Source organism: Pogona vitticeps, chromosome W, assembly GCF_051106095.1.
Source record: "Pogona vitticeps strain Pit_001003342236 chromosome W, PviZW2.1, whole genome shotgun sequence".
In the NCBI taxonomy this organism is placed as follows: Eukaryota; Metazoa; Chordata; class Lepidosauria; order Squamata; family Agamidae; genus Pogona; species Pogona vitticeps.
In genome coordinates, this window is record NC_135798.1 from 531,218 (window position 1) to 553,049 (window position 21,832).

Here is a 21,832-nt window from a genome sequence, read left to right on the forward strand (position 1 = left end):
GAGGGGGAGAGAACATAGAGCTACGAAAATGGAAGAGGAGGAAGAAAAGGAGGAGGGGCTGCTTCTGTCGCTCCGTCCACCCACCGGAACCGGAAGTGGCGGCCGTGCCCCCTCCCTCTTTCCTCCCTTTTTCCCCTCTCGCCCCTCCCCCTCCGACCTCTTTCCCGCCTGAGGATCCCCAACGGAGGTGGTGCGATTTGGGACCCTTTTTTTTGGGGGGGGAGGGGTGTCCCTAGAAAGATATTCCCCCTGAAGGGGGGCGCAGGAGGGGCCTTGTTTGTGTGTTCGTGTGTGTGTGTGTGTGTTTGTGTGTGGGGGGGAAGACAGGCGTATGTGTGTGTACGTTTTTTTTCTCCCGGAGTCCCCGTTGTGGTTGTTCCCCCCTCCTCACCCCTCCTGAGCTTGAGCCCCCCCCAGGAAACCCCACTGGAAACCTTGGGGGGGGTGAAAGTTTCTGGAAAGCCCCAAATGGGAAATGGGGGCCTTTTTGGTGGGGGGGGGTGCAAGGCAGTGGGAGGAGGGGGTGGGCGTCACAAAGAAATGTGGCTGGGGGGAGAAGGTAGGGGTCGGCCGGGAGGGAGGGATGTGGATGATGAGGATGATTTTTCATTTCTACGGCAGGCGAGGCGGCTGCTGATGCCCCTGCAAGGGAGGGACGTTCCCGACATGCGAAACAGGCCCTGACCTGAACCCAGACCCTCCATCCCACCCCCTTCTCTTCCCACCTGGAGAGGCCCTGGGGGGAGGGGCTGCCCATTTCCTACACTGAGAAAACTGTGTGTCTGTCTCTGTGTCTCTGTGGAGTCTTGCGTGAGGTTTTACCGCTGCTGATTTTAGGTTTATAAAAATATTCCCAGGAAATTGTCTGAATCTCCTCTTGGTTTCCAGGAAGAGACTTTCTTACAGGCAGGAAATTCAGTCATTAGATTCTTAATTAGCTTAGAATTCATTTATTCATTCAGAATTACTTTCGTCCACTTTGCTTGTTTATGTCTTGCTGTTTTCGTTGGCGCAGGGGATGGTGGTCGGCTGGATGGCCGGACCTTGGAGGCCGGAGAGGCTGAGCGAAGGGCCTCCTGGAAGGTCTTAGAAAGCAGGCGGAAGTTGTCTGTCATCATCACACAGGGGGTGTGTGTGATGATGATGGAAGGTCTTAGAAAGCAGGCGAAAGTTGTCTGTCATCATCACACAGGGGGTGTGTGTGATGATGATGGAAGGTCTTAGAAAGCAGGAGGAAGTTGTGTGTCATCATCACACGGGTGTGTGTGTGTGATGATGATGGAAGGTCTTAGAAAGCAGGCGAAAGTTGTGTGTCATCATCACACGGGTGTGTGTGTGTGATGATGATGGAAGGTCTTAGAAAGCAGGCGAAAGTTGTGTGTCATCATCACACGGGTGTGTGTGTGTGATGATGATGGAAGGTCTTAGAAAGCAGGCGGAAGTTGTGTGTCATCATCACACGTGTGTGTGTGTGTGATGATGATGGAAGGTCTTAGAAAGCAGGCGAAAGTTGTGTGTCATCATCACACAGGGGGTGCCGGACCACCACATTCTTTTGCATAGGCTCTTTCCGGTTCTTCATGCCTCTGTGAAATAGTATGGGGAATTAATGGAAACCTGAAACACTCCACAGGCTGAGGGTCGGGGGGGTGAACAAGAGTCCATCCCCCCCAGCACCCCCGCCATTCACAGAGTGACACCACACGAGGGAAAATCCCAGAATCTGACTCCCCTTTTTGTCAAGTGACCACTCCTCCCCCAGACACAAAGCTGTGTGGTCAGGGCTGTGAAGGGCAAAGAGCAGAAGAGGGTCTCCCGCAGAGTCCAGGGGTCCCCAACCTTGGGCCTCCAGATGTTCTTGGACTGCAACTCCCAGAAGCCTTCACCACCGCCTCTGCTGGCCAGGATTTCTGGGAACGGAAGTCCAAGAACATCCGGAAGCCCAAGGTTGGGGGGACCCCCTGCTGTTAGACCCTTTGGACGGCTGCCTTGGGTGTGGCCACCCTTGAGACGCCCTTTGCTCTGTCAGGCTTGGCCTCCTTTCTCCTGCTGGCAAGGCGGGCACGAGATTGTGCAGCAGTTTTGGGCTATTTCCTGGCTTTTGGAATCGTGGGTACAGAAGCACACAATTCCCCCCTCACACACACACATTCATAAACCAGAAGTTTTTTTTTTAAGAATTAAATTCTCCAGATTATCAAAAAGACGAAGGCTTTTGGTTTTGTCCATCTGGGAAGGCTCCAGAATGATTTGTTTTTATTTTTCTCTCCCAAGGACGAGGTGAGACTCAGCTGATGCTCTCCGATTTTTCTCTGGATGAAAAGACAAGAATCAAACTCCGAAGCTCCCCAAAAACTTGAATGACAGGTGAGATCAATTTCATTCTTTGGGACCAGAAGCACCACTGTGTTTGCTTATTTATTAAACAGTAATCCTATGATTAGCACGCTGCTAATACCGAATTACATCAGTATTTCAGAGAATTTTAGCCCCATCGCCGGAAGCATCAGGAGTGCTTGGAGGCCACCTTTCACCAGACCTTCCATGGTGCCTGGTGAGGGCAAGAGGGGCCACCAAGATGGGTGTGACAGTGCAAAGGACTGAGTTGGTGGGTGTTGGTGCATTTATCAGGATTCAGGCATGGATTTTAGAGAAGGTGCCTCTTGCTTTAATCAAGTGGTAGATGGAACTCATGCACACACACACACACACACACACACACACACACACACACACACACACACGCATACATGCATACGTACATAAATGTGGGTTGAGGATTTCTCCCCTAAGGTTCCCACAGTGTTTAAAACATTTTTCCAGGATCTTTGTCCACCATTTCCCCAAAGCTTACTGAATCTGTTGCAGAAACATCATTGAAATAAAGTTTGGGGATGATGATCTTTGGTCATAAGAAGAGGACATCAAAGGAAAATGTTTCCATTTTGAATCCCATCATCAGATGAAGGGGTGAAAGATATGGAGACAGAGAGTATAGGATCCGATGGACCACTTCATTATTGAGGAAAAAAAATGAGAGAAGAAAAATAAAATAGGATGCAAGTCATTTCATTTATGATCCCCTTTCTGTTTTTCATTGCTTCTAGCTTCAGTCTTTTTTCAATTGTCTCCTCAATTTTCCTAATTTTTTACCTTCTCCTTTCTTTTCTATTCTTTTGCCCATTTTTCTAATTGAACTATGTTTAGTCATGACATTCTCTCTTCTCCCACTGTCTTTCCTATTTGCTTGCTGTCTTGTATCTGCTTCATCCAATTAAAAAAAACATTTAAAATTTTCTGGAGAATTTCTCAACCACTTTGGTCAGAGGGGAGATTGGTGGACTTAATACTCCCCTGTAACATTACCAACTTCCTAACGAGCTGTAGTTTTCCATGTATAAGATGGTACTTTTTCCACAGTTCACTGGTTACACAAAAGTAAGCTGAGAGCACGGAGAGAACAAAAAAGGGCCCGTATGTTGCCTCTGTAAACAGGCTTCCTTCAATCACGAGGCTTTGCTTCCTACAGTCAGGAGACTTAGCTTGCTCCAATCACGAGTCTTGTGGAACTGATGTCAGCTGATGCTCTACAAATTAATTGGGACACGCCTCATTGGAGGTGGAAACTGCAGGCTCAGAAGCAACAGGGACTACTAATGTCCGAGCATTCTCAACCCAGAGGCTGAATACTCAAAGCTAAGTTTTCTTAATTTTTGGGTTAGAAAAGAGTCTGTGGGTCTTACAAACAAAGGTGTCTTATAAATTGAAAAATACAGTATTTTTAAGAACAAGATTATCAGTCTTTTTAACCTCTTCCCCAATGTTTTCTTTAAAAAAATGTTATCCAAAATTCCCTCCCTCCCATACATTTCTAATTGTTTTCATATTAAATATTTATTGTTGGTTATAATACCTGAAATACATCTTATTTGATTTGCTATATAATAACATTTAATATCGGTTATCTGACAAGCTTTTTGTAATATCTACCAACATTTCTTATTAATCCTAGCTTTCTTACTATTATGGCAGTATGTATTAATCATCACTCGCTATTATTTTAACTACTTACCTGAAATCTTTATTGGTAACACCCAGAATAGGAAATATAATTTAGGGATCTATTTCATTTTAAATAATGGACTTCTGCCAAACCACAAAATGTTTCATGTTTTATATTCCTTTATCTTTTGACTTATCTTGTTCCTCAACCTATCCGAATTGATTTTAATTTCATCTTGTAATTTCCAAGTAATCTTGGGAAGAAAATAAATAAAAAATAAAAAAGGACAGGGTGTTGGTGGTTGGTCGGGTGAGCTTTCCTTCATTCCAGCCTGGTGTGCAAGCTTTGGAGTCCTCCAGAACTCTTCCTCAGCCTCAGTAGTGCTTATGTCAGAGTGCCGCAGTTTTTAGCAGCGTCTCTTGCCGAAGCTCCTTGTTGCAGTCCCAGGAGTCAAGAAAATTAGGCAGAGACACTAGACTTCTAGCAACTAAGTCTATTGACGTTTATATACAGCAGCAACAGCATAACAGTCCACAAACATCTGCATGAGCCAAGAGAAAGAAGTTATTACCCAGTGTCCGTATAGACTATCACACTGTCCAATCTGTGTTCAGAGACCTGACGTCAACCTCACCCTTAAGTGGTGTATTCCGGTGTCCTTGTCGGGCAGTTTCTGTCACAGATCTCTGTGCTGAGTGTTCATGGCTGTAAAATTCAGGTTCTGTTTTATTTGGCTTATTTTATATAACCTGACAGTCTGAATGTGGGATATTTTGCTTCTGTAGCCACGATTAAAAAAAACCATCCAGAATTACTGTACAATGTTGTGCCTGTGTTGCTAGCAGGACAAAAAGTTGCCAGGCTTCCCATAGGAAAGGGCAGCCTGAATATTAGGAGCAGGATTGGGAGCAGTGAAGATGGTCTACCCACGACACCCTCTCTTCTGCTCCCTGCCATCCACACTTGCTGAAAAATAGCCCTGACATTTGAACTTGGGTTTGGGAGAGTAGCGGTGGACTGTCAGACTGTTGGCTTCTGGGATTTCCCTTTGTGGGATGTCCCTCTGTGAACGGTAGTGGTGCTTGAGTACTCCTGCTCCACCTCTTGGCCACTGGAGTGTCTCCATGTTCCATGGTTTCCCCTACTATTTCACACCACTACAAGATGGGGGACACCTGGCTCAGCACTACTATGAGCGAGAAGGACCTTGGGATCGTCTTAGGTCATAAGCCAGCAGTGTGATGTAGCTGTGAAAAAGGCCAATGCTATTTAGGCTGCATTAAGAGAGGGAGAGTCTCCAAAGTCCATGACGTGCTAGTTCCCTTCTCCTTGGTAAACCTAATTCTCCTGTTGTTTAGTTGTGTCCGACTCTTTGTGACCCCATGGACCAGAGCACATCAGGCCCTCCTGTCTTCCACTGCCTCCTGGAGTTGGGTCAAATTCATGTTGCTCTCTCCTAGTTTCTGATATTAATACAGTGGTGCCTCACAAGACGACGACCTCGCAAAATGATGAATCCGCATGACGACGAGGTTTTGTGACCGCCATTGCGCTTTGCAAAACAGTGTTTCCTATGGGGGAATTTCGCTATACGAGGTTTCTGTTCCCCTCCCAGCATTCCCAGCCTTTTTTCCCCGGAGAAGGAGATCCCCTCCTCCTCTTGGCTTCCCTCCCCTCCCACACCAAGCGACGCTTACTGGTGGCATAGGGGAGGCGGCAGGCGGTGGCTGGGGAGTGGGGGGGATTGCGAGCGGCTTCGCAGATGAACGGGGTTTCCCAGCACAATGAGTCAAGCCCAGGATTTCCCCTCGCCTCCTTATACGAGTGGGGCAGTGCGGGCCAGTTCCCCTCTGCCCACTTTGTTTCCCTACCCGCCCACAGCAAGCAAGTTTGGGATTTCTTGCCGGCTTGGTTTTCCTCCTGACTCATCACCCGAGCAGGAAGCACACGCTGGCTCCCCGTCTCCTCTTGGCTTCCCTCCCCTCCCACACCAAGTGATGCTTACCGGAGGTGCATCTGAGGAGCGGGGGGGGGAGAGTCACGAGCGGCTTCAGGGACTACCGGTGCTACTTGGGAAGCTCAGGATCTCCCTTTCGGCATTGAGCAGGGGTTTCCCGGACTGGGGCTCGGGAGTTGGAGGTTCTCTCATTGCTAGATCGGCTGCATCTAGCAACTCCCTTTGTCTTTGCCAGCCACGTGGGCACTCAGGAGCTCCCTTCCAGTGCCGAGCAAGGGTTCCCCTGCCTGGGTGACAAGAGGGAGAGGTCGCCTTTGTTTTGCCAGCCACATGGGTACTCAGGGGCTCCCTTTCACCATAGCGCAGGAGCTGAGAGGTGAGGTCCCTTGGGCATTAACTGGGGCCAGGTGGGCATGGAGGAGCTCCCTTCCACCAGGAGCTATCGGCAACACAGGGCTTGCAGCGGCAGCCAACCATTGTTCCATTTAATTCAACAGCTGATCGGCGGCTCCGTAAAATGGTTTCCCTAGGGTGTTTTCAGCACTGATGCTTCAGAAGACAGCGATTTTAAATGGCTTCCCTATGGGCGATCTTCGCACAACGACAACTATTTTCCTCATTAGAACACATTAAACAGGTTTCAATGCATTCTAATGGGGAAATGCTTTTCGCAATACGATGATTTCGCTAAACAGCTATTTCAATGGAACGCATTATCATCGTCTTGCAGGGCACCACTGTACCAGTACTTTATATTAATCCTTGCTTTTTCATCACCGTTTCAAAATCTGTAATGTTTTGCCAGTCTTTCAAATCTTTCTTTATTGGTTTCATTCTAAAGAAATTATTTTAGGCACTAACCCTTTGTTACACATTTCATAGTGTGTTAAATTAGGCTTTCCTTACTACCCTCTCTTACAAATTATCCTCCATTTTTCCGTCAAATCTTTCTCCGTTTTCTCTAATGTATGTTTATGTTGAAAAATGTCAAGAAACTTTTTTTAAAAATTTATTTATTTTTTCAAAACTATTAAGGATAGGGAAGGAATACAAAGGCAAGGGGTGATGGGAGGGCTGGAAAAGAGGGGTTTGAGTACAAGAGAGCATCAGAAATACAGTCATTCGATACTTTCATATTAAGTATATAAACCTATAATCTATTCATATTCCAACAAAAGCTCTTCTTCTTCTTCTTCTTCTTCTTCTTCTTCTTCTTCTTCTTCTTCTTCTTCTTCTTCTTCTTCTTCTAACTATTTATCAATGTATTTATCCCCTAGCTTTCAGCTTATAACATAGCTTAAATCTAAGTTATTCCAATATCATCAGAACGACAAGACCAATAGTGAAATATATCCTCTCTTTCACACTCCTTTTTTCTTGAAATTACACTCAACTGGCTTGAAATAGTATAGACTCTGTCCACTTCTCCCCCCCTCTCCATATACTTCTTTTTTTTTCTGTGACTCTGTTTTCCTCCACATTCTGAGAGGGTGAACCATACCTACAGTAATATTTCGCTGTTTAATCTCAGCTTTCCTAGCTGTCTTGGTCACATGGCCCACTGGAAGACACACCATCCCCTCCATATTATCTAAAATTGTTCTCGATACAACCGGTTCCAGCATTTCCTTTGAGTGTGGTTTAACCTCTGCTATTTTCTCTTCCTTAGAATCTTTAATTAGATCTTGCATCTGATCAAGACAGTAATTTATCTGCTTAAATTTTTCCAGTGCTTTGCTTAATACCCTCTCTTACGAATTATCCTCCATATTTCTGTCAATTCCTTTCTCTATTTCCATCAATAGTTTTCTCTAATATATGTTTATGTTGTAAAATGTCAAGAAACTTTTGATATGTGGACACAAACAGTGGCCTTGGTGGAAGCGTAGATGTTACCCCTCTGGAGGGAAAGAGAGAGACCTGACAGAAACTCCGTGCTTTGTCTTTCTCTCTCGATGTAAAAACTTCTGACAGGCAAACATAAATATAAAAATACTTTGTATTAAACAATTTAAATTAAATAGCTTAACTTCAGCATAACAGCATGTACAGAACATATAATGACTGTTTGCTCACAAAACCACTGTCGCCCTTAAGCAAAGGTGCAGCAATGAATGCTCTGCCTGACCTGCTTTTATACCGACTTCAGCCCCTACAGTCTGCCCGTGGTTACAGCAGCCTCAAACTTTTCCCGTGAATCAGCTTCAAGGTTTTGGCTGACCTACATGCAGTTGGTTTCTCCAGCTTTCCTATGTGAGTATGTTGAAGAATTAAATTTACTGAATTTCTCAGTGACCTGATCTATACGAACATTTTGACATAAAATTCCTGTTCATAGCCTCCACCTCCTAGCTTTTTTATAATCACATGTACCCTTAAAATCCATATTTACCAATGTGTGATCTGCTACTTTTATTAACCCTATGTCTCTCTTACAAACTCCAAATCACAATCACTAGATGCAAATATATATAATCTATCCTAAAATAACTTTTATATGCTCATGAATAAAAAACCTTATTTACATCTCCTTTCACTTCTCTCCAAACATCTTGCATGTCAGTTCTATTTATCAGTTTATTTAATATGGTAATATTATACAGTGGGGTCTTGACTTGCGAACGGCCCAAGGTATGAACTTTTTGAGTTACGTACATCTCCGTCTGCAAAAATCCATTTTGACTTGCGGATGGAGAATTGACGTAAGAACCAAAAAGTTAAAAAAAGCGGGAAAGCACCCGGAGCAAGGTGGCGGCGACGCGGAGAGAGGCGGAGAGGCGGTGGTGCTGCTCCTGCTCTGGGATTGGGGCGCCTCGAGGCATTCTGGCTGCCAGAATTCCAGCCCGGCCGGGGCCTCCGCCTGTCCTGGGTGGGCCCTCGCTGAGCCGAGCTCCGGTGGCGGCAGCAAAAGGCAGTGGTGAGGATGGCGGAGGAGCCTCCGAGCAGCCCGGTGAGCCCACGTGGGAGGGCGGGAGCGAGTTCGCGGGGTGGCACTGGCACTGGGAAGGCTCTGAGCCAGGGAACGTGGTGGGTGGCGGGTGATGGGAACGGTTTGGTGAAGGAGAGCGAGGAGGGCGGGGGCGCGCTGGCTTCTGCCAGGCGCCACCGGGAACTATCTGCTGGGATCCAGCTGGGGCTGGAAACGGGGGCTGGGTGGGGAGGGAGGGAACGCCATGGGGGCCGCGGGGAGCCTCGATGGCCGGGCACCGTGTGCTGCTGCTGCTCCCATCTGCACCCAGCCCATTCCCTCGGAGCTGGGAGGAAATGGCTGGGCTGCCTGTTTCGCCTTCCTGGGATTACTGTAAAGGTAAAGGTAAAGGTTCCCCTTGACAATTTTTGTCCAGTCGTGTTCGACTCTAGGGGGTGGTGCTCATCCCCCTTTCCAAGTCATAGAGCCAGCGTTTGTCCGAAGACAATCTTCCGTGGTCACATGGCCAGTGCGACTTAGACACCGAACGCTGTTACCTTCCCACCGAAGTGGTCCCTATTTATCTACTTGCTTTCGAACCGCTAGGTTGGCGGGAGCTGGGACAAGCGACGGGAACTCACTCCGTCGCGTGGATTCGATCTTACGACTGCTGGTCTTCTGACCCTGCAACACAGGCTTCTGCGGTTTAGCCCGCAGCGCCACCACATTCCTCGAGGGATTACTGTACCTAAGAAAAAAAGAAACAAAATATTCCCCTCTAGTGGCAGAAGGCGGAATAGCAGCTTCCCATTACTTTCTATGGACGGTACAGAGCAGATACAGATTACAATGGTTTTCAATGCATTCCTATGGGAATGCAGATTTTGACCTGCAAACTTTTTGACCTGCAAACCGCCTTCAAATACGGATTAAGTTCGCAATTCAAGACCCCACTGTACCTTCTTTCATCCTTGGTAGAGTTTAACTTCTTTACCTCTTCATCCATTAACATTTATCTTTATTTATCAAGACTTTAAACCATTCCATTTTAGCATCACATCTCCATTTGGCCCCATACTCTGATGACATACCCCCGCAAAGCAACACCCAATAATAACAAATCCTCAAACTTCAGCTATTTTCCTAAAAATAACCCTAACCCATAAACCTGCACCACTATATTTAATAATATTTCCCCCCTCTTTTTGGCAAGTTCCTATGTGGCCATGGTTAAGTGCAAAGTTGTGCACCTTGGAAAAAGAAACCAATTGCACACTTACAAGATGGGGGACACTTGGCTCAGTAGAACTAGGAGCGAGAGGGATGTTGGAATTGTTGTAGATTGCAAGCTAAATGTGAGCCAACAGTGGCTTTTTATTAATCCAGGTTCTCCAACTCTTCTTTCCTTTTCTCCTTTCATGTGTTCACCATTTTTAATACATTTATGGACTTGCAATGCCTTTAAATTAAGTACTGTACAGTGGAGGAAATTTGCAAGTAAACTGGAACTTTTCCACTGAAACCTCAATTCTAATCAAACCCCATCCATGCATTTCTGAGTAAGCTGGCTGGATAGGTCAGAGGTTCCCCACTGTGTCTCCCAAAGGTAAGGTCAGCCTGTGTGGCCTTCGGGAAACTGCAGGGTCCCAAAAGCAGGGAATGGGGAAAGACTTTTGAGTATTCTCTACCTAGAAACCCCGAAAAAAGGGTAGCCATCAGTCAGAATTGACTTGATGGCCCATGTTTAATATTATTTTGGGCAGTGGTTAATATTAATCATCTATGTTTTCCCATCACTGTCCCTTTGGAAGTATCAATTCAGGCAAGGGGAGTCTGTGCTGTTTGTACAATACGGCTAATTTTTCAAATGTTGCCAGTCAAGCCTTCAGGAGACATATGCCTTCTTTTTTTTCTATTAGGTAACAAAAACGATGGCCAGAATTATACAGAGCCACTTCTTCCGGCCCTGAAAAGAGTAAAGTGTGAAGCCAGGAAGAAAAGCTTAGAAAAACCCGTGAGCTAAAGGAGAAACGGCTTAAATACCTGAAGTGTGGACACAGGTTCAGACCAGTGTCGCTAGTACAGATTAAAGAACTCCCCCTGGGGAGAAATCATACAAAAACATGGAATGTGAAAAGAGTTTCAGCAGGAGAAGAAATCTGCCTTCACTTCAAAGGACCTACACTTGGAAGAAACCACATAAATGCATGGAATGTGGAAAGAGCTTTAGTCGCAGTAGTACCCTTAGGTTGCATCAAAGGACTCACACTGGGGAGAAACCACATAAATGCATAGAATGTGGAAAGAGCTTTAGTCACAGTAGTACCCTTAGGTTGCATCAAAGGACCCACACTGGGGAGAAACCACATAAATGCATGGAATGTGGAAAGAGGTTTAGTCGCAGTGGTCACCTTAGATTACATCAAAGGACTCACACTGGGGAGAAACCACATAAATGCATGGAATGTGGAAAGAGCTTTAGTCACAGTGGTAATCTTAGGTTACATCAGAGGTCCCACACTGGGGAGAAACCACATAAATGCATGGAATGTGGAAAGAGCTTTAGTCACAGTAGCACCCTTAGGTTGCATCAAAGGACCCACACTGGGGAGAAACCACATAAATGCATGGAATGTGGAAAGAGCTTCAGTTACAGCAGTCATTTTAGGTCACATCAAAGGGCTCACACTGGGGAGAAACCACATAAATGCATGGAATGCGGAAAGAGCTTTAGTCAGCATGGTCAGCTTAGGTTACATCAAAGGTCACACACTGGGGAGAAACCACATAAATGCATGGAATGTGGAAAGAGCTTCAGTCAAAGTAGTAATTTGAGGAGACATGAAAGAACTCACACTGGGGAGAAACCACATAAATGCATGGAATGCGGAAAGAGTTTTAGTCGCAGTAGTACCCTTAGGTTGCATCAAAGGACCCACACTGGGGAGAAACCACATAAATGCATGGAATGTGGAAAGAGCTTTAGTCACAGTGGTAATCTTAGGTTTCATCAAAGGACCCACACTGGGGAGAAACCACATAAATGCATGGAATGTGGAAAGAGCTTTAGGCACAGTGGTCATCTTAGGTCACATCAAAGGACTCACACTGGGGAGAAACCACATAAATGCATGGAATGTGGAAAGAGCTTTAGTCAGCGTGGTAATCTTAGGTTACATCAGAGGTCGCACACTGGAGAGAAACCACATAAATGCATGGAATGCGGAAAGAGCTTTAGTCAGCGTGGTCAGCTTAGGTTACATCAGAGGTCCCACACTGGGGAGAAACCACATAAATGCATGGAATGCGGAAAGAGTTTTAGTCAACGTGGTCAGCTTAGGTTACATCAGAGGTCCCACACTGGGGAGAAACCACATAAATGCATGGAATGTGGAAAGAGCTTTAGTCACAGTAGTAATCTTAGGTTACATGAAAGAACCCACACTGGGGAGAAACCACATAAATGCATGGAATGCGGAAAGAGCTTTAGTTGCAGTGGTGGCCTTAGGAAACATGAAAGAACTCACACTGGGGAGAAACCACATAAATGCATGGAATGTGGAAAGAGGTTTAGTCAGTGTGGTCAGCTTAGGTTACATCTGAGGTCCCACACTGGGGAGAAACCACATAAATGCATGGAATGTGGAAAGAGCTTTAGTCACAATGGTAACCTTAGGGTACATCAAAGGACCCACACTGGGGAGAAATCACATAAATGCATGGAATGTGGGAAGAGCTTTAGTTGCAAATATTCCCTTAGGATACATCAAAGGTCTCACACTGGGGAGTAACCACATAAATTCATGGACTGTGGAAAGAGCTTTATTTGTAGTTATGCCCTTAGGTTACATCAAAGGTCTCACACTGGGGAGGAACCACATAAATGCATGGAATGTGGAAAGAGCTTTAGTCAGAGTGGTCAGCTTGGGTTACATCAAAGAATCCGCACTGGGGAGAAACCATATAAATTCATGGAGTGTGGAAAGTGTGATGAGATGGGTTTTTGAGTTAAAATCTTTTAAGGCATATGGGTTTTCTAATTATGAAATGAGCCAGAGAGGTTCCATCTTGTTTCTTTGTATAAAGTATCTTTGCTATGCTGACAAGTTGTTTTCTAGGCAAGCCGAGAGAATGTTATTCTGAGAGCCTGAGAAAGGACTCTGTGTGATTAGATAGATGGGAATTGTTGTGACTCTTTGATAAACCACCGTAACCCAAATAACATCTGGTGCGTATGAGAAAGAAGTCATGTGGTGCAACAGGACTGTTTGCCTAGTAACGAACTCTGATTGGATGACATCGTGGGAAGGTGCGATGAGCCCTTGCCAGTTACTCTTGAAAAAGGAACTTTTTCCCTATGGACATTGTCTTTCCAAGACCGACCTTTCAGTCATTCGTGACCTACTCTTCAACCATTTGGGACTGACCCTAATGTCTTTCGAGACGGACTGGTGGCCTACCTACATGGACTGGTTCCTATGCTTTGCTGGATTACTTTTGGACTTATGGGCTTTTTCTTAAGGACTATGCATGGACTGTTTTCTATGGACTGTTACCTATGGAATATTCTTTATGGACTTCTTTTCTTGGAATGCTCCATATGGACTATGCTCTTGTAATTTTGTAAGGACTATGGTACATTTACTGGATTTGACTTTTCTAAGGATAATGGGACTTTTACTGAATCTTTCTTTTTACTACAGGATTCTTGTTCTACCGGATCACTGAGGACTATAGCCTTTTTATAACCTACTTGGATTATTTTGTTTTTACTAATGATTTCCTGGACTGGAACTGTTTTTATTCTTTTTAATGGCTTTTTGTGTTTTTGTAAGGTTTTTGAACACTTTTCTATTTTTCATGTTTTCTTTGCCTCACTACATCTTTGTAACTAAACAGCACAATGCTAGTTTATTTGTTTTGGTTTAATTTGGCTTTGATACTTAGTAACATGCTTATTCTTTAATAAAATAAAGATTATAAAACTCAATTGGTTTCCTGAACAGTACACTTGCCATAGGGTCATCTGAGAGTGCTGCCTCGGCCTAGCTTACTTAGAGTCCTGTCAGTGGTGCAAGTTAAGTCTGAGGACTACAAAGCCCACTTGACCTTTTCATATTAATATCTGAGAGTACAAGGGTGTTCTTATGTGGGCAGACCTGTGAGAAGGAGTGTTGTATCTTGGCTAGCTGAATTTGGACTCATTCAGCCCATTTTAGCATGTGCAAACTCCTGATTGCTCTCTGTCCAGGCTTACACGTGTTTTTGGACCCGTGTTTGCTCACAGAAAGAGCTTTGTCATGGTTTACTATTTGTGTTAAAGAATGCCGGTGCTTCATTTCAGAGGATGATAGACCAACTTTTACATAGTCTTAGTATTGCTAGTGCTTATCTTGATGATATTGCAATTTTCAGTTCTAATTTTGAATCTCACATGTCACACATTGAAACTATCTTGTCTAGAATCCAGCAAGCAGGATTGACAGTCAAAGTGACTAAGTGTCAGTGGATGCAGGGAAAAGTCATGTACTTGGGTCATTTAATTGGACAAGGATAAATTCAGCCTCTGCAAGCCAAAGTGCAAGCCATAAATGATTGGCCTATTCCTAAAACTAAAAAGCAAGTTCAATCCTTTTGGGCCTAGTTGGCAATTACAGAAAATTCATTCCTAATTTCAGTCATTTGGGAATGTCTTTGACAGAGCTAACTAACAAAAGACAGCCTGTCAAGGTAAAATAGACACCTGAGTGTCAAAGTGCCTTTGAAGCCTCAAAGGCAAAGATTAGTGCTGCATCTATACTAAAATCACCTGACTTTGACAAACCATTCTACAAACAAATGCTTCACATTTGGGTCTTGGAGCTGTAACAGAATGGGGAATATGGGATTCCTAATCCAATCTCATATTTCTCCAGAAAACTCTTAGAAAGAGAAAAAATTACTCAGTTCTAGAAAAAGAGGCCTTATCTATTATCTGGTCTCTTAATCTTCTTAGGCCTTATCTGTGGGGATGTAAATTCACTCTGCAGACAGATCATAGAGCTTGGGTTTTGTTGCAGAAGATGAAATCTCACAATCAGAAATTGCTGAGATGGAGTTTGGCATTACAAGAATTAGATTTTGGAGTTCAGCACTTTCCTGGAAAGTTGAATGCTGTGGAAGATGGTCTTTCCAGAGTGTATTGTGAAGATCAAGATGTGACAGACTGTTGAAACACTGTTACTGTTTCACTACTTATGTGTTCCTGAGCACATGTAGAGTACATACTGTATTGAGTATTACTAATGTAATGAGATGTGTTTTTGAAACTAGTATGGATGGGATTTGTAGTTATGAATATGTCAAGAGGAAATCCATTTTGAATCAATGTGAGAGTCTGTTCTGGAAATTTACAAGCTGCAGTTTGTGTCTCCTAGCTGCCAGACTTATCTGATTGCTAAGAAGGCCGCAGGGAAGGACTGTGAGTAGTCATAATATTCCTACTGGGATAATGTAAATAACACCTGTGTTCAGTGAGAATCAGAGGCGGCGAATAACATTTTCTCCATCCTGATTGGTGGTTAACTGAAAGAAGAAGGAGGGGGGTATCCCTCGGGTGTGTGTGTAAAAATTGAGGATTACAGAGAAGCAAGGAGATTCTTCCTCTGAGAAGTTTCTTTTTCCTGGAGGATACTTTTTTTTGGAGATGGACTTTATCCAACATGGACTTTCCAGTTTCTGACGGACTATGGAATCCTTGCACTACGTAAGGATGTAGTTTTTATTGGAGTTAAGGGAGACGCCTAGCCTTTCTATTAGATTAGTTTTGTTATGATTTTTATAGCAGGATTTTGTTAAGAGTTCTGATGCCTTAGAATGGAAATGGTTTCTAACAGCTATGCTTTGCAATAAATTGATTTCTCTTTATTTTACTAATAAATATAATTATGCTTAAGAACTGAAGGTCTGGTCTCTTGAACAGAATAGCTTGTTACTTTATTTTGCTACCATATAATTGGCCACGTGTTACCATAATTGAGTCAAATATTTACATGAGTTTCTGAGTGATTTAAAACTCATGGTTTTCTAAAAAGTTTTTTTAAAGGAAGTAGACTTAATCCTTCATGGATTGCTGCCTTGTCGTGGCGAAGGGGCTTGAGCAACTCAGAGAAACTATGGGCTATACCATGCAGGGCCACCCAAGACGGACAGGTCATAGTGGAGAGTTCCGACTAAATGCAATCCACCTGGAGTAGGAACTGGCAATTCCACTCCAATATCTTTGCCAAGAAAACCCCATGATCAGAAACAAAAACCTAAAAGATATGACGCTGGAAGATAGGACCCTCAGGTCGGAAGGTGTCCAACACTCTACTGAGGAAGAGCGGAGGACAAGTACAAGTAGTGCCAGAGCTAATGAAGTGGTTGGGCCAAAGCCGAAAGGATGCTCAGCTGTGGACGTGCCTGGAAGTGAAAGGAAAGTCCGATGCTGCAAAGAAAATACTGCATAGGAACCTGGAATGTAAGATCTATGAACCCCAGGAAGCTGGAGGTGGTCAAACAGGAGATGGCAAGAATAAACATTGACATCCTGGGTGTCAGTGAATTAAAATGGACAGGAATGGGTGAGTTCAACTCAGATGATTATCATGTCTACTATTGTGGGCAAGAATCCCGTAGAAGGAATGGAGTATCCCTCATAGTCAACAAAAGAGTGGGTAAAGCTGTAATGGGATACAATCTCAAAAATGACAGAATGATGTCAATACGAATCCAAGGCAGACCTTTCAATATCACAATAATCCAAGTTTATGCACCAACCTCCATTGCTGAGGAGACTGAAATTGAATAATTTTATGAAGATTTACAACACCTATTAGAACTGACACCAAAGAAAGATGTTCTTCTCATTTTAGGTGACTGGAATGCCAAAGTAGGGAGTGAAGAGATAAAAGGAACAACAGGGAAGGTTGGCCTTGGAGTTCAAAACGAATCAGGGCAAAGGCTAATAGAGTTCTGTCAAGAGAACAAGCTGGTCATCACAAACACTCTTTTCCAACAACACAAGAGGTGACTCTACACATGGAAATCACCTGATGGGCAATATCGAAATCAGATTGATTATATTCTCTGCAGCCAAAGATGGAGAAGCTCTATACAGTCAGCAAAAACAAGACCCGGAGCTGATTGTGGCTCTGATCATCAGCTTCTCATAGCAAAATTCAAGCTCAAACTGAAGAGAGTAGGAAAAACCACTGGGCTACTCAGGTATAATCTAAACCAAATCCCTTACGAATACACAGTGGAAGTGAAGAACATATTTAAGGAACTCGATTTGGTGGACAGAGTGCCTGAAGAACTTTGGATAGAGGCTCGTAACATTGTACAGGAGTCAGCAACAAAAACCATCCCAAAGAAAAGGAAATGCAAGAAAGCAAAGTGGGTGTCCAATGAAGCCTTACAAATAGCAGAGAGGAGAAGGGAAACAAAATGCATGGGAGATAGGGAAAGTTACAGAAAATTGAATACAGACTTCCAAAGAATAGCAAAGAAAGACAAGAGGGCCTTCTTAAATGAACAATGCAAAGAAATAGAGGAAAAGAATAGAAAAGGAAAAACCAGAGATCTGTTCATGAAAATCGGAGATATTAAAGGAACCTTTTGTGCAAAGATGAACATGATAAAGGACAAAAATGGGAGAGACCTCACAGAAGCAGAAGACATCAAGAAGAGTTGGCAAGAATACACAGAGGAATTATATCAGAAAGATTTGGATATCCCAGACAACCCAGACAATGTGGTTGCTGACCTAGAGCCAGACATCCTGGAGAGTGAAGTCAAGTGGGCCTTAGAAAGCCTGGCTAACAACAAGGCCAGTGGAGGTGATGGCATCCCAGCTGAACTATTTAAAATCTTAAAAGATGATGCTGTTAAGGTGCTACATTCAATATGCCAGCAAATTTGGAAAACTCAACAGTGGCCAGAGGACTGGAAAAGATCAGTCTACATCCCAATACCAAAGAAGGGCAGTGCCAAAGAATGCTCCAACTACCGTACAATTGCACTCATTTCACATGCTAGCAAGGTTATGCTCAAAATCATACAAGGTAGGCTTCAGCAATATGTGGACCAAGAACTTCCAGAAGTACAAGCGGGATTCCGAAGGGGCAGAGGAACTCGAGACCAAATTGCTAACATGCGCTGGATTATGGAGAAAGCCAGTGAGTTCCAGAAAAACATCTACTTCTGCTTCATTGATTATGCAAAAGCCTTTGACTCTGTGGACCACAACAAACTATGGCAAGTCCTTAAAGAAATGGGCGTGCCTGACCACCTTATCCATCTCCTGAGAAACCTATATGGTTGACAGGAAGCAACAGTTAGAACTGGATATGGAACAACTGAGTGGTTCAAAATTGGGAAAGGAGTACGACAAGGCTGTATATTGTCCCCCAGCTTATTTAATTTATATGCAGAATACATCATGCGGAAGGCTGTACTGGAGGAATCCCAAGCTGGAATTAAGATTGCAGGAGGAAATATCAACAACCTCCAATATGCAGATGATACCACTCTGATGTCAGAAAGTGAGGAGGAACTAAAGAACCTTGTAATGAGGGTGAAAGAGGAGGGTGCAAAAAATGGTCTGAAACTCAACATCAAAAAAACTAAGATCATGGCCACTGGCCCCATCACCTCCTGGCAAATAGAAGGGGAAGATATGGAGGCAGTGACAGATTTTACTTTCTTGGGCTCCATAATCACTGCAGATGGAGACAGCAGCCATGACAATAAAAGACGCCTGCTTCTTGGAAGGAAAGCAATGACAAACCTTGACAGCATCTTTAAAAGCAGAGATATCACCTTGCCAACAAAACTCCGAATAGTCAAAGCTATGGTTTTTCCTGTAGTGTTGTATGGAAGTGAGAGCTGGACCATAAAGAAAGCTGACCCCTGAAGAATTGATGCCTTTGAATTGTGGTGCTGGGGGAGACTCTTGACAGTTCCCTGGACTGCAAAGAGAACAAACCTATCAATTCTAAAGGAAATCAACCCTGAGTGCTCACTGGAAGGACAGATCCTGAAGCTGAGGCTCCAGTACTTTGGCCATCTCATGAGAAGAGAAGATTCCTTGGAAAAGACCTTGATGTTGGGAAAGTGTGAAGGCAAGAGGAGAAGGGGACAACCGAGGATGAGATGGTTGGACAGTGTCATTGAAGCAACCAACCTGAATTTGACCCAACTCCAGGAGGCAGTGGAAGACAGGAGGGCCTGGCGTGCTCTGGTCCATGGGGTCACGAAGAATCGGACACAACTAAACGACTAAACGAAAACTTAATGAAGGAGGTTCAAGGTTACTGTCGACTGGGATTTGACTCACTCAGTCTAATTTAGGAGTGCCCTGAGCTCTGGAATTTCTCTATTTCTGGCTTTTTCATCTTGGAGATGATTAAAGCTTACAACTAACATAACTGTTTTTCTATTTTTCAGATAGTAGAAGTGCTTAACCTAAAGAATGTATTTACATGCTGCTATTAGAATGTTTTTCTACCTCAATGCTTTGCTAGATCAAATGCAATTTTGAATGTGTTAAAGTTAATCATTAGTATTTGCACTATGTAACCAGCTAATTACTGCTTATTATTGTAATTTGTAGCCAAAAATAGAAACTAGATTTCCTGTTTCAGAATTTTGGAACTCCCAGAGGTGGCATGTCATGGTTTAGGTTATTAAGGCTAAAATGTGATTTAGGAATGTGATTTGTAGTCATGGAATTTTGTAGAAGGAATCCATATTGGTCTGTGTTAGCATGACTGGATGCTTCGAGAAGCTGTTTCTCCTCAAGCGAGCTGGAATTTTCCATGAAGCTGCCTTGACCAGAGATGATAAGGAGCCAAGACACAACATCAGGATGAGGGACAACAACACCTGCACATCCCGTGGGAAATGGAGGTGGAGTGTGAAGAGACAGCCCTTTGTGCTGATTGGTTAACATCAAAGAAGAGTGGAGAAGAAGGGTAGTCCCTGTGATGAGATGAGTTTTTGAGTTAAAATCTTTTAAAGGCATATGGGTTTTGTAATTAGGAAATAAGCCAGAGAGGTTCCATTTTGTTTCTTTGTACAAAGTATCTTTGCTATGCTGACAAGTTGTTTTCTAGGCGAGCGAGATAATGTTATTCCGAAAGCCTGAGAAAGGACTCGGTGTGATTAGATAGATGGGAATGGTTGTGACTCTTTGAGAAACCACCGTAACCCAAATAACATCTGGTGCATATGAGAAATAAGTCATGTGGTGCAACAGGACTATTTGCCTAGTAACGAACTCTGATTGGATGACATCGTGGGAAGGTGCATTAGGCCCTTGCCAGTTACTCTTGAAAAAGGAACTTTTTGCCTATGGACATTGTCTTTCTTTCCAAGACCGACCTTTCAGTCATTTGTGACCTACTCTTCAGCCATTTGGGACTCACCCTAATGTCTTTCGAGACGGACTGGTTCCTATGCTTTGCTGGATTACTTTTGGACTTATGGGATTTTTCCTAAGGACTGTGCATGGACTATTTTCTATGGACTGTTCTATGGAATATTCTTTATGGACTTCTTTTCTTGGAATACTCCATATGGACTATGCTCTTGTAATTTTGCAAGGACTATGGTATATTTAATGGATTTTTCTTTTCTAAGGACTATGGGACATATAATGTATTTTTACTTTTGTTAAGGGATTTTTATTCTATAGGATCACTGAGGACTATAGCCTTTTTATAACCTACTTGGATTATTTTGTTTTTACTAATGATTTCCTGGACTGGAACTGTCTTTATTCTTTTTAATGGCTTTTTGTGTTTTTGTAAGGTTTTTGAACTCTTTTATATTTTTCATGTTTTCTTTGCCTCACTACATCTGTGTAACTAAACAGCACAATGCTAGTTTATTTGTTTTGGTTTAATTTGGCTTTGATACTTAGTAACATGTTTTTTCTTTAATAAAATAAAGATTATAAAACTCATTTGTTTTCCTGAACAGTACACTTGTCATAGGGTCATCTGAGAGTGCTGCCTCGGCCTAGCTTACTTAGAGTCCTGTCAGTGGTGCAAGTTAAGTCTAAGGACTACAAAGCCCACTTGACCTTTTCACAATAATATCTGAAAGTACCAGGGTGTTCTTAGGTGGGCAGATCTGCGAGAAGGAGTGTTGTATCTTGGCTAGCTGAGATTGGACTCATTCAGCCCATTTTAGCATGTGCAAACTCCTGATTGCTCTCTGTCCAAACAAACACGTGTGTTCTTGGACCCGTGTTTGCGACAGTCCCAGCATGAAAGAAAAATGGAGAATGGAGACCGAGAGAGCTTGGAGTTTTAGAATGATTTTTAGTATTGATTTTAGGATGGAGTTTTGAGTTCCAAATGCTGGTTTTTACTGTTATGCTAGGATGTAGTTCAGAGAAAGCATACAGAAAAGGGGGCTATGCCTAGCCTACCTTCTAAGCTGTTTTTAGAGTTTTTTATTTTTGTAGCTGGAATATGCTAAGATTCTAACTGCTATTATTCATAGAAATGTACTGGAATGCTATGTTTTTGCAACAAACTGAGTATCTCTGAATTCTTCATTTTTCTAATAAAACAATAATTCTTAAAATCCTAAATTTGGTCTCTTAAACAGCAAATCTGCACGTATTAAGTCACAGGCCACAGAAATGCTACTTGAGTCCATTACTAGCGTGAGTTTTGTCTTGACAGACTTTAAAACTCATTATTTCTAGCTTTGGTTCTCTCTTCTGCTCACTGCCATCCACACTTGTTGAAAAACAGCCCTGACCTTTGCCTTGGGTTTGGGAGAGAAGCGGTGGACTGTCGGACTGTCAGCTTCTGGGATTTCCCCTTGTGGGATTTCGCTCTGTGAACGGTAGTGGTGCTGGAGGACTCCTGCTCCACCTCTTCACCTCTTAGCCACTGGAGTGTCTCCTGGTTCCATGGTTTCCCAT

General features: G+C 43.5%; 1 protein-coding gene across 3 annotated transcripts; it reads left to right on the forward strand.

Moving 5' to 3' along the window:
* Window positions 1-21,493, forward strand: LOC144584968 (uncharacterized). Of its 3 annotated transcripts, XM_078382330.1 has the most exons (4): window positions 5-187; window positions 2,275-2,367; window positions 8,110-8,213; window positions 10,788-21,493. In XM_078382330.1, the coding sequence occupies exon 4, from the start codon at window positions 10,992-10,994 to the stop codon at window positions 12,657-12,659; it is 1,668 nt and encodes a 555-aa protein (XP_078238456.1). In that variant the 5' UTR covers window positions 5-187; window positions 2,275-2,367; window positions 8,110-8,213; window positions 10,788-10,991; the 3' UTR covers window positions 12,660-21,493. The 3 variants fall into 3 exon arrangements, 2 of the variants coding, with proteins under 2 accessions (XP_078238457.1, XP_078238456.1); XM_078382331.1 differs by lacking the exon at window positions 8,110-8,213 and having other exon boundaries at window positions 1-187; XR_013539467.1 differs by lacking the exon at window positions 10,788-21,493 and having other exon boundaries at window positions 91-187; window positions 8,110-8,215.
* The last annotated feature ends 339 nt before the right edge of the window (window positions 21,494-21,832 follow it).

What these genes read in the sequence shown, in the direction of transcription:
- LOC144584968 (XM_078382331.1), top strand. Translation starts at nt 10,992, where the DNA reads ATGGAATGTGAAAAGAGTTTCAGCAGGAGAAGAAATCTGCCTTCACTT.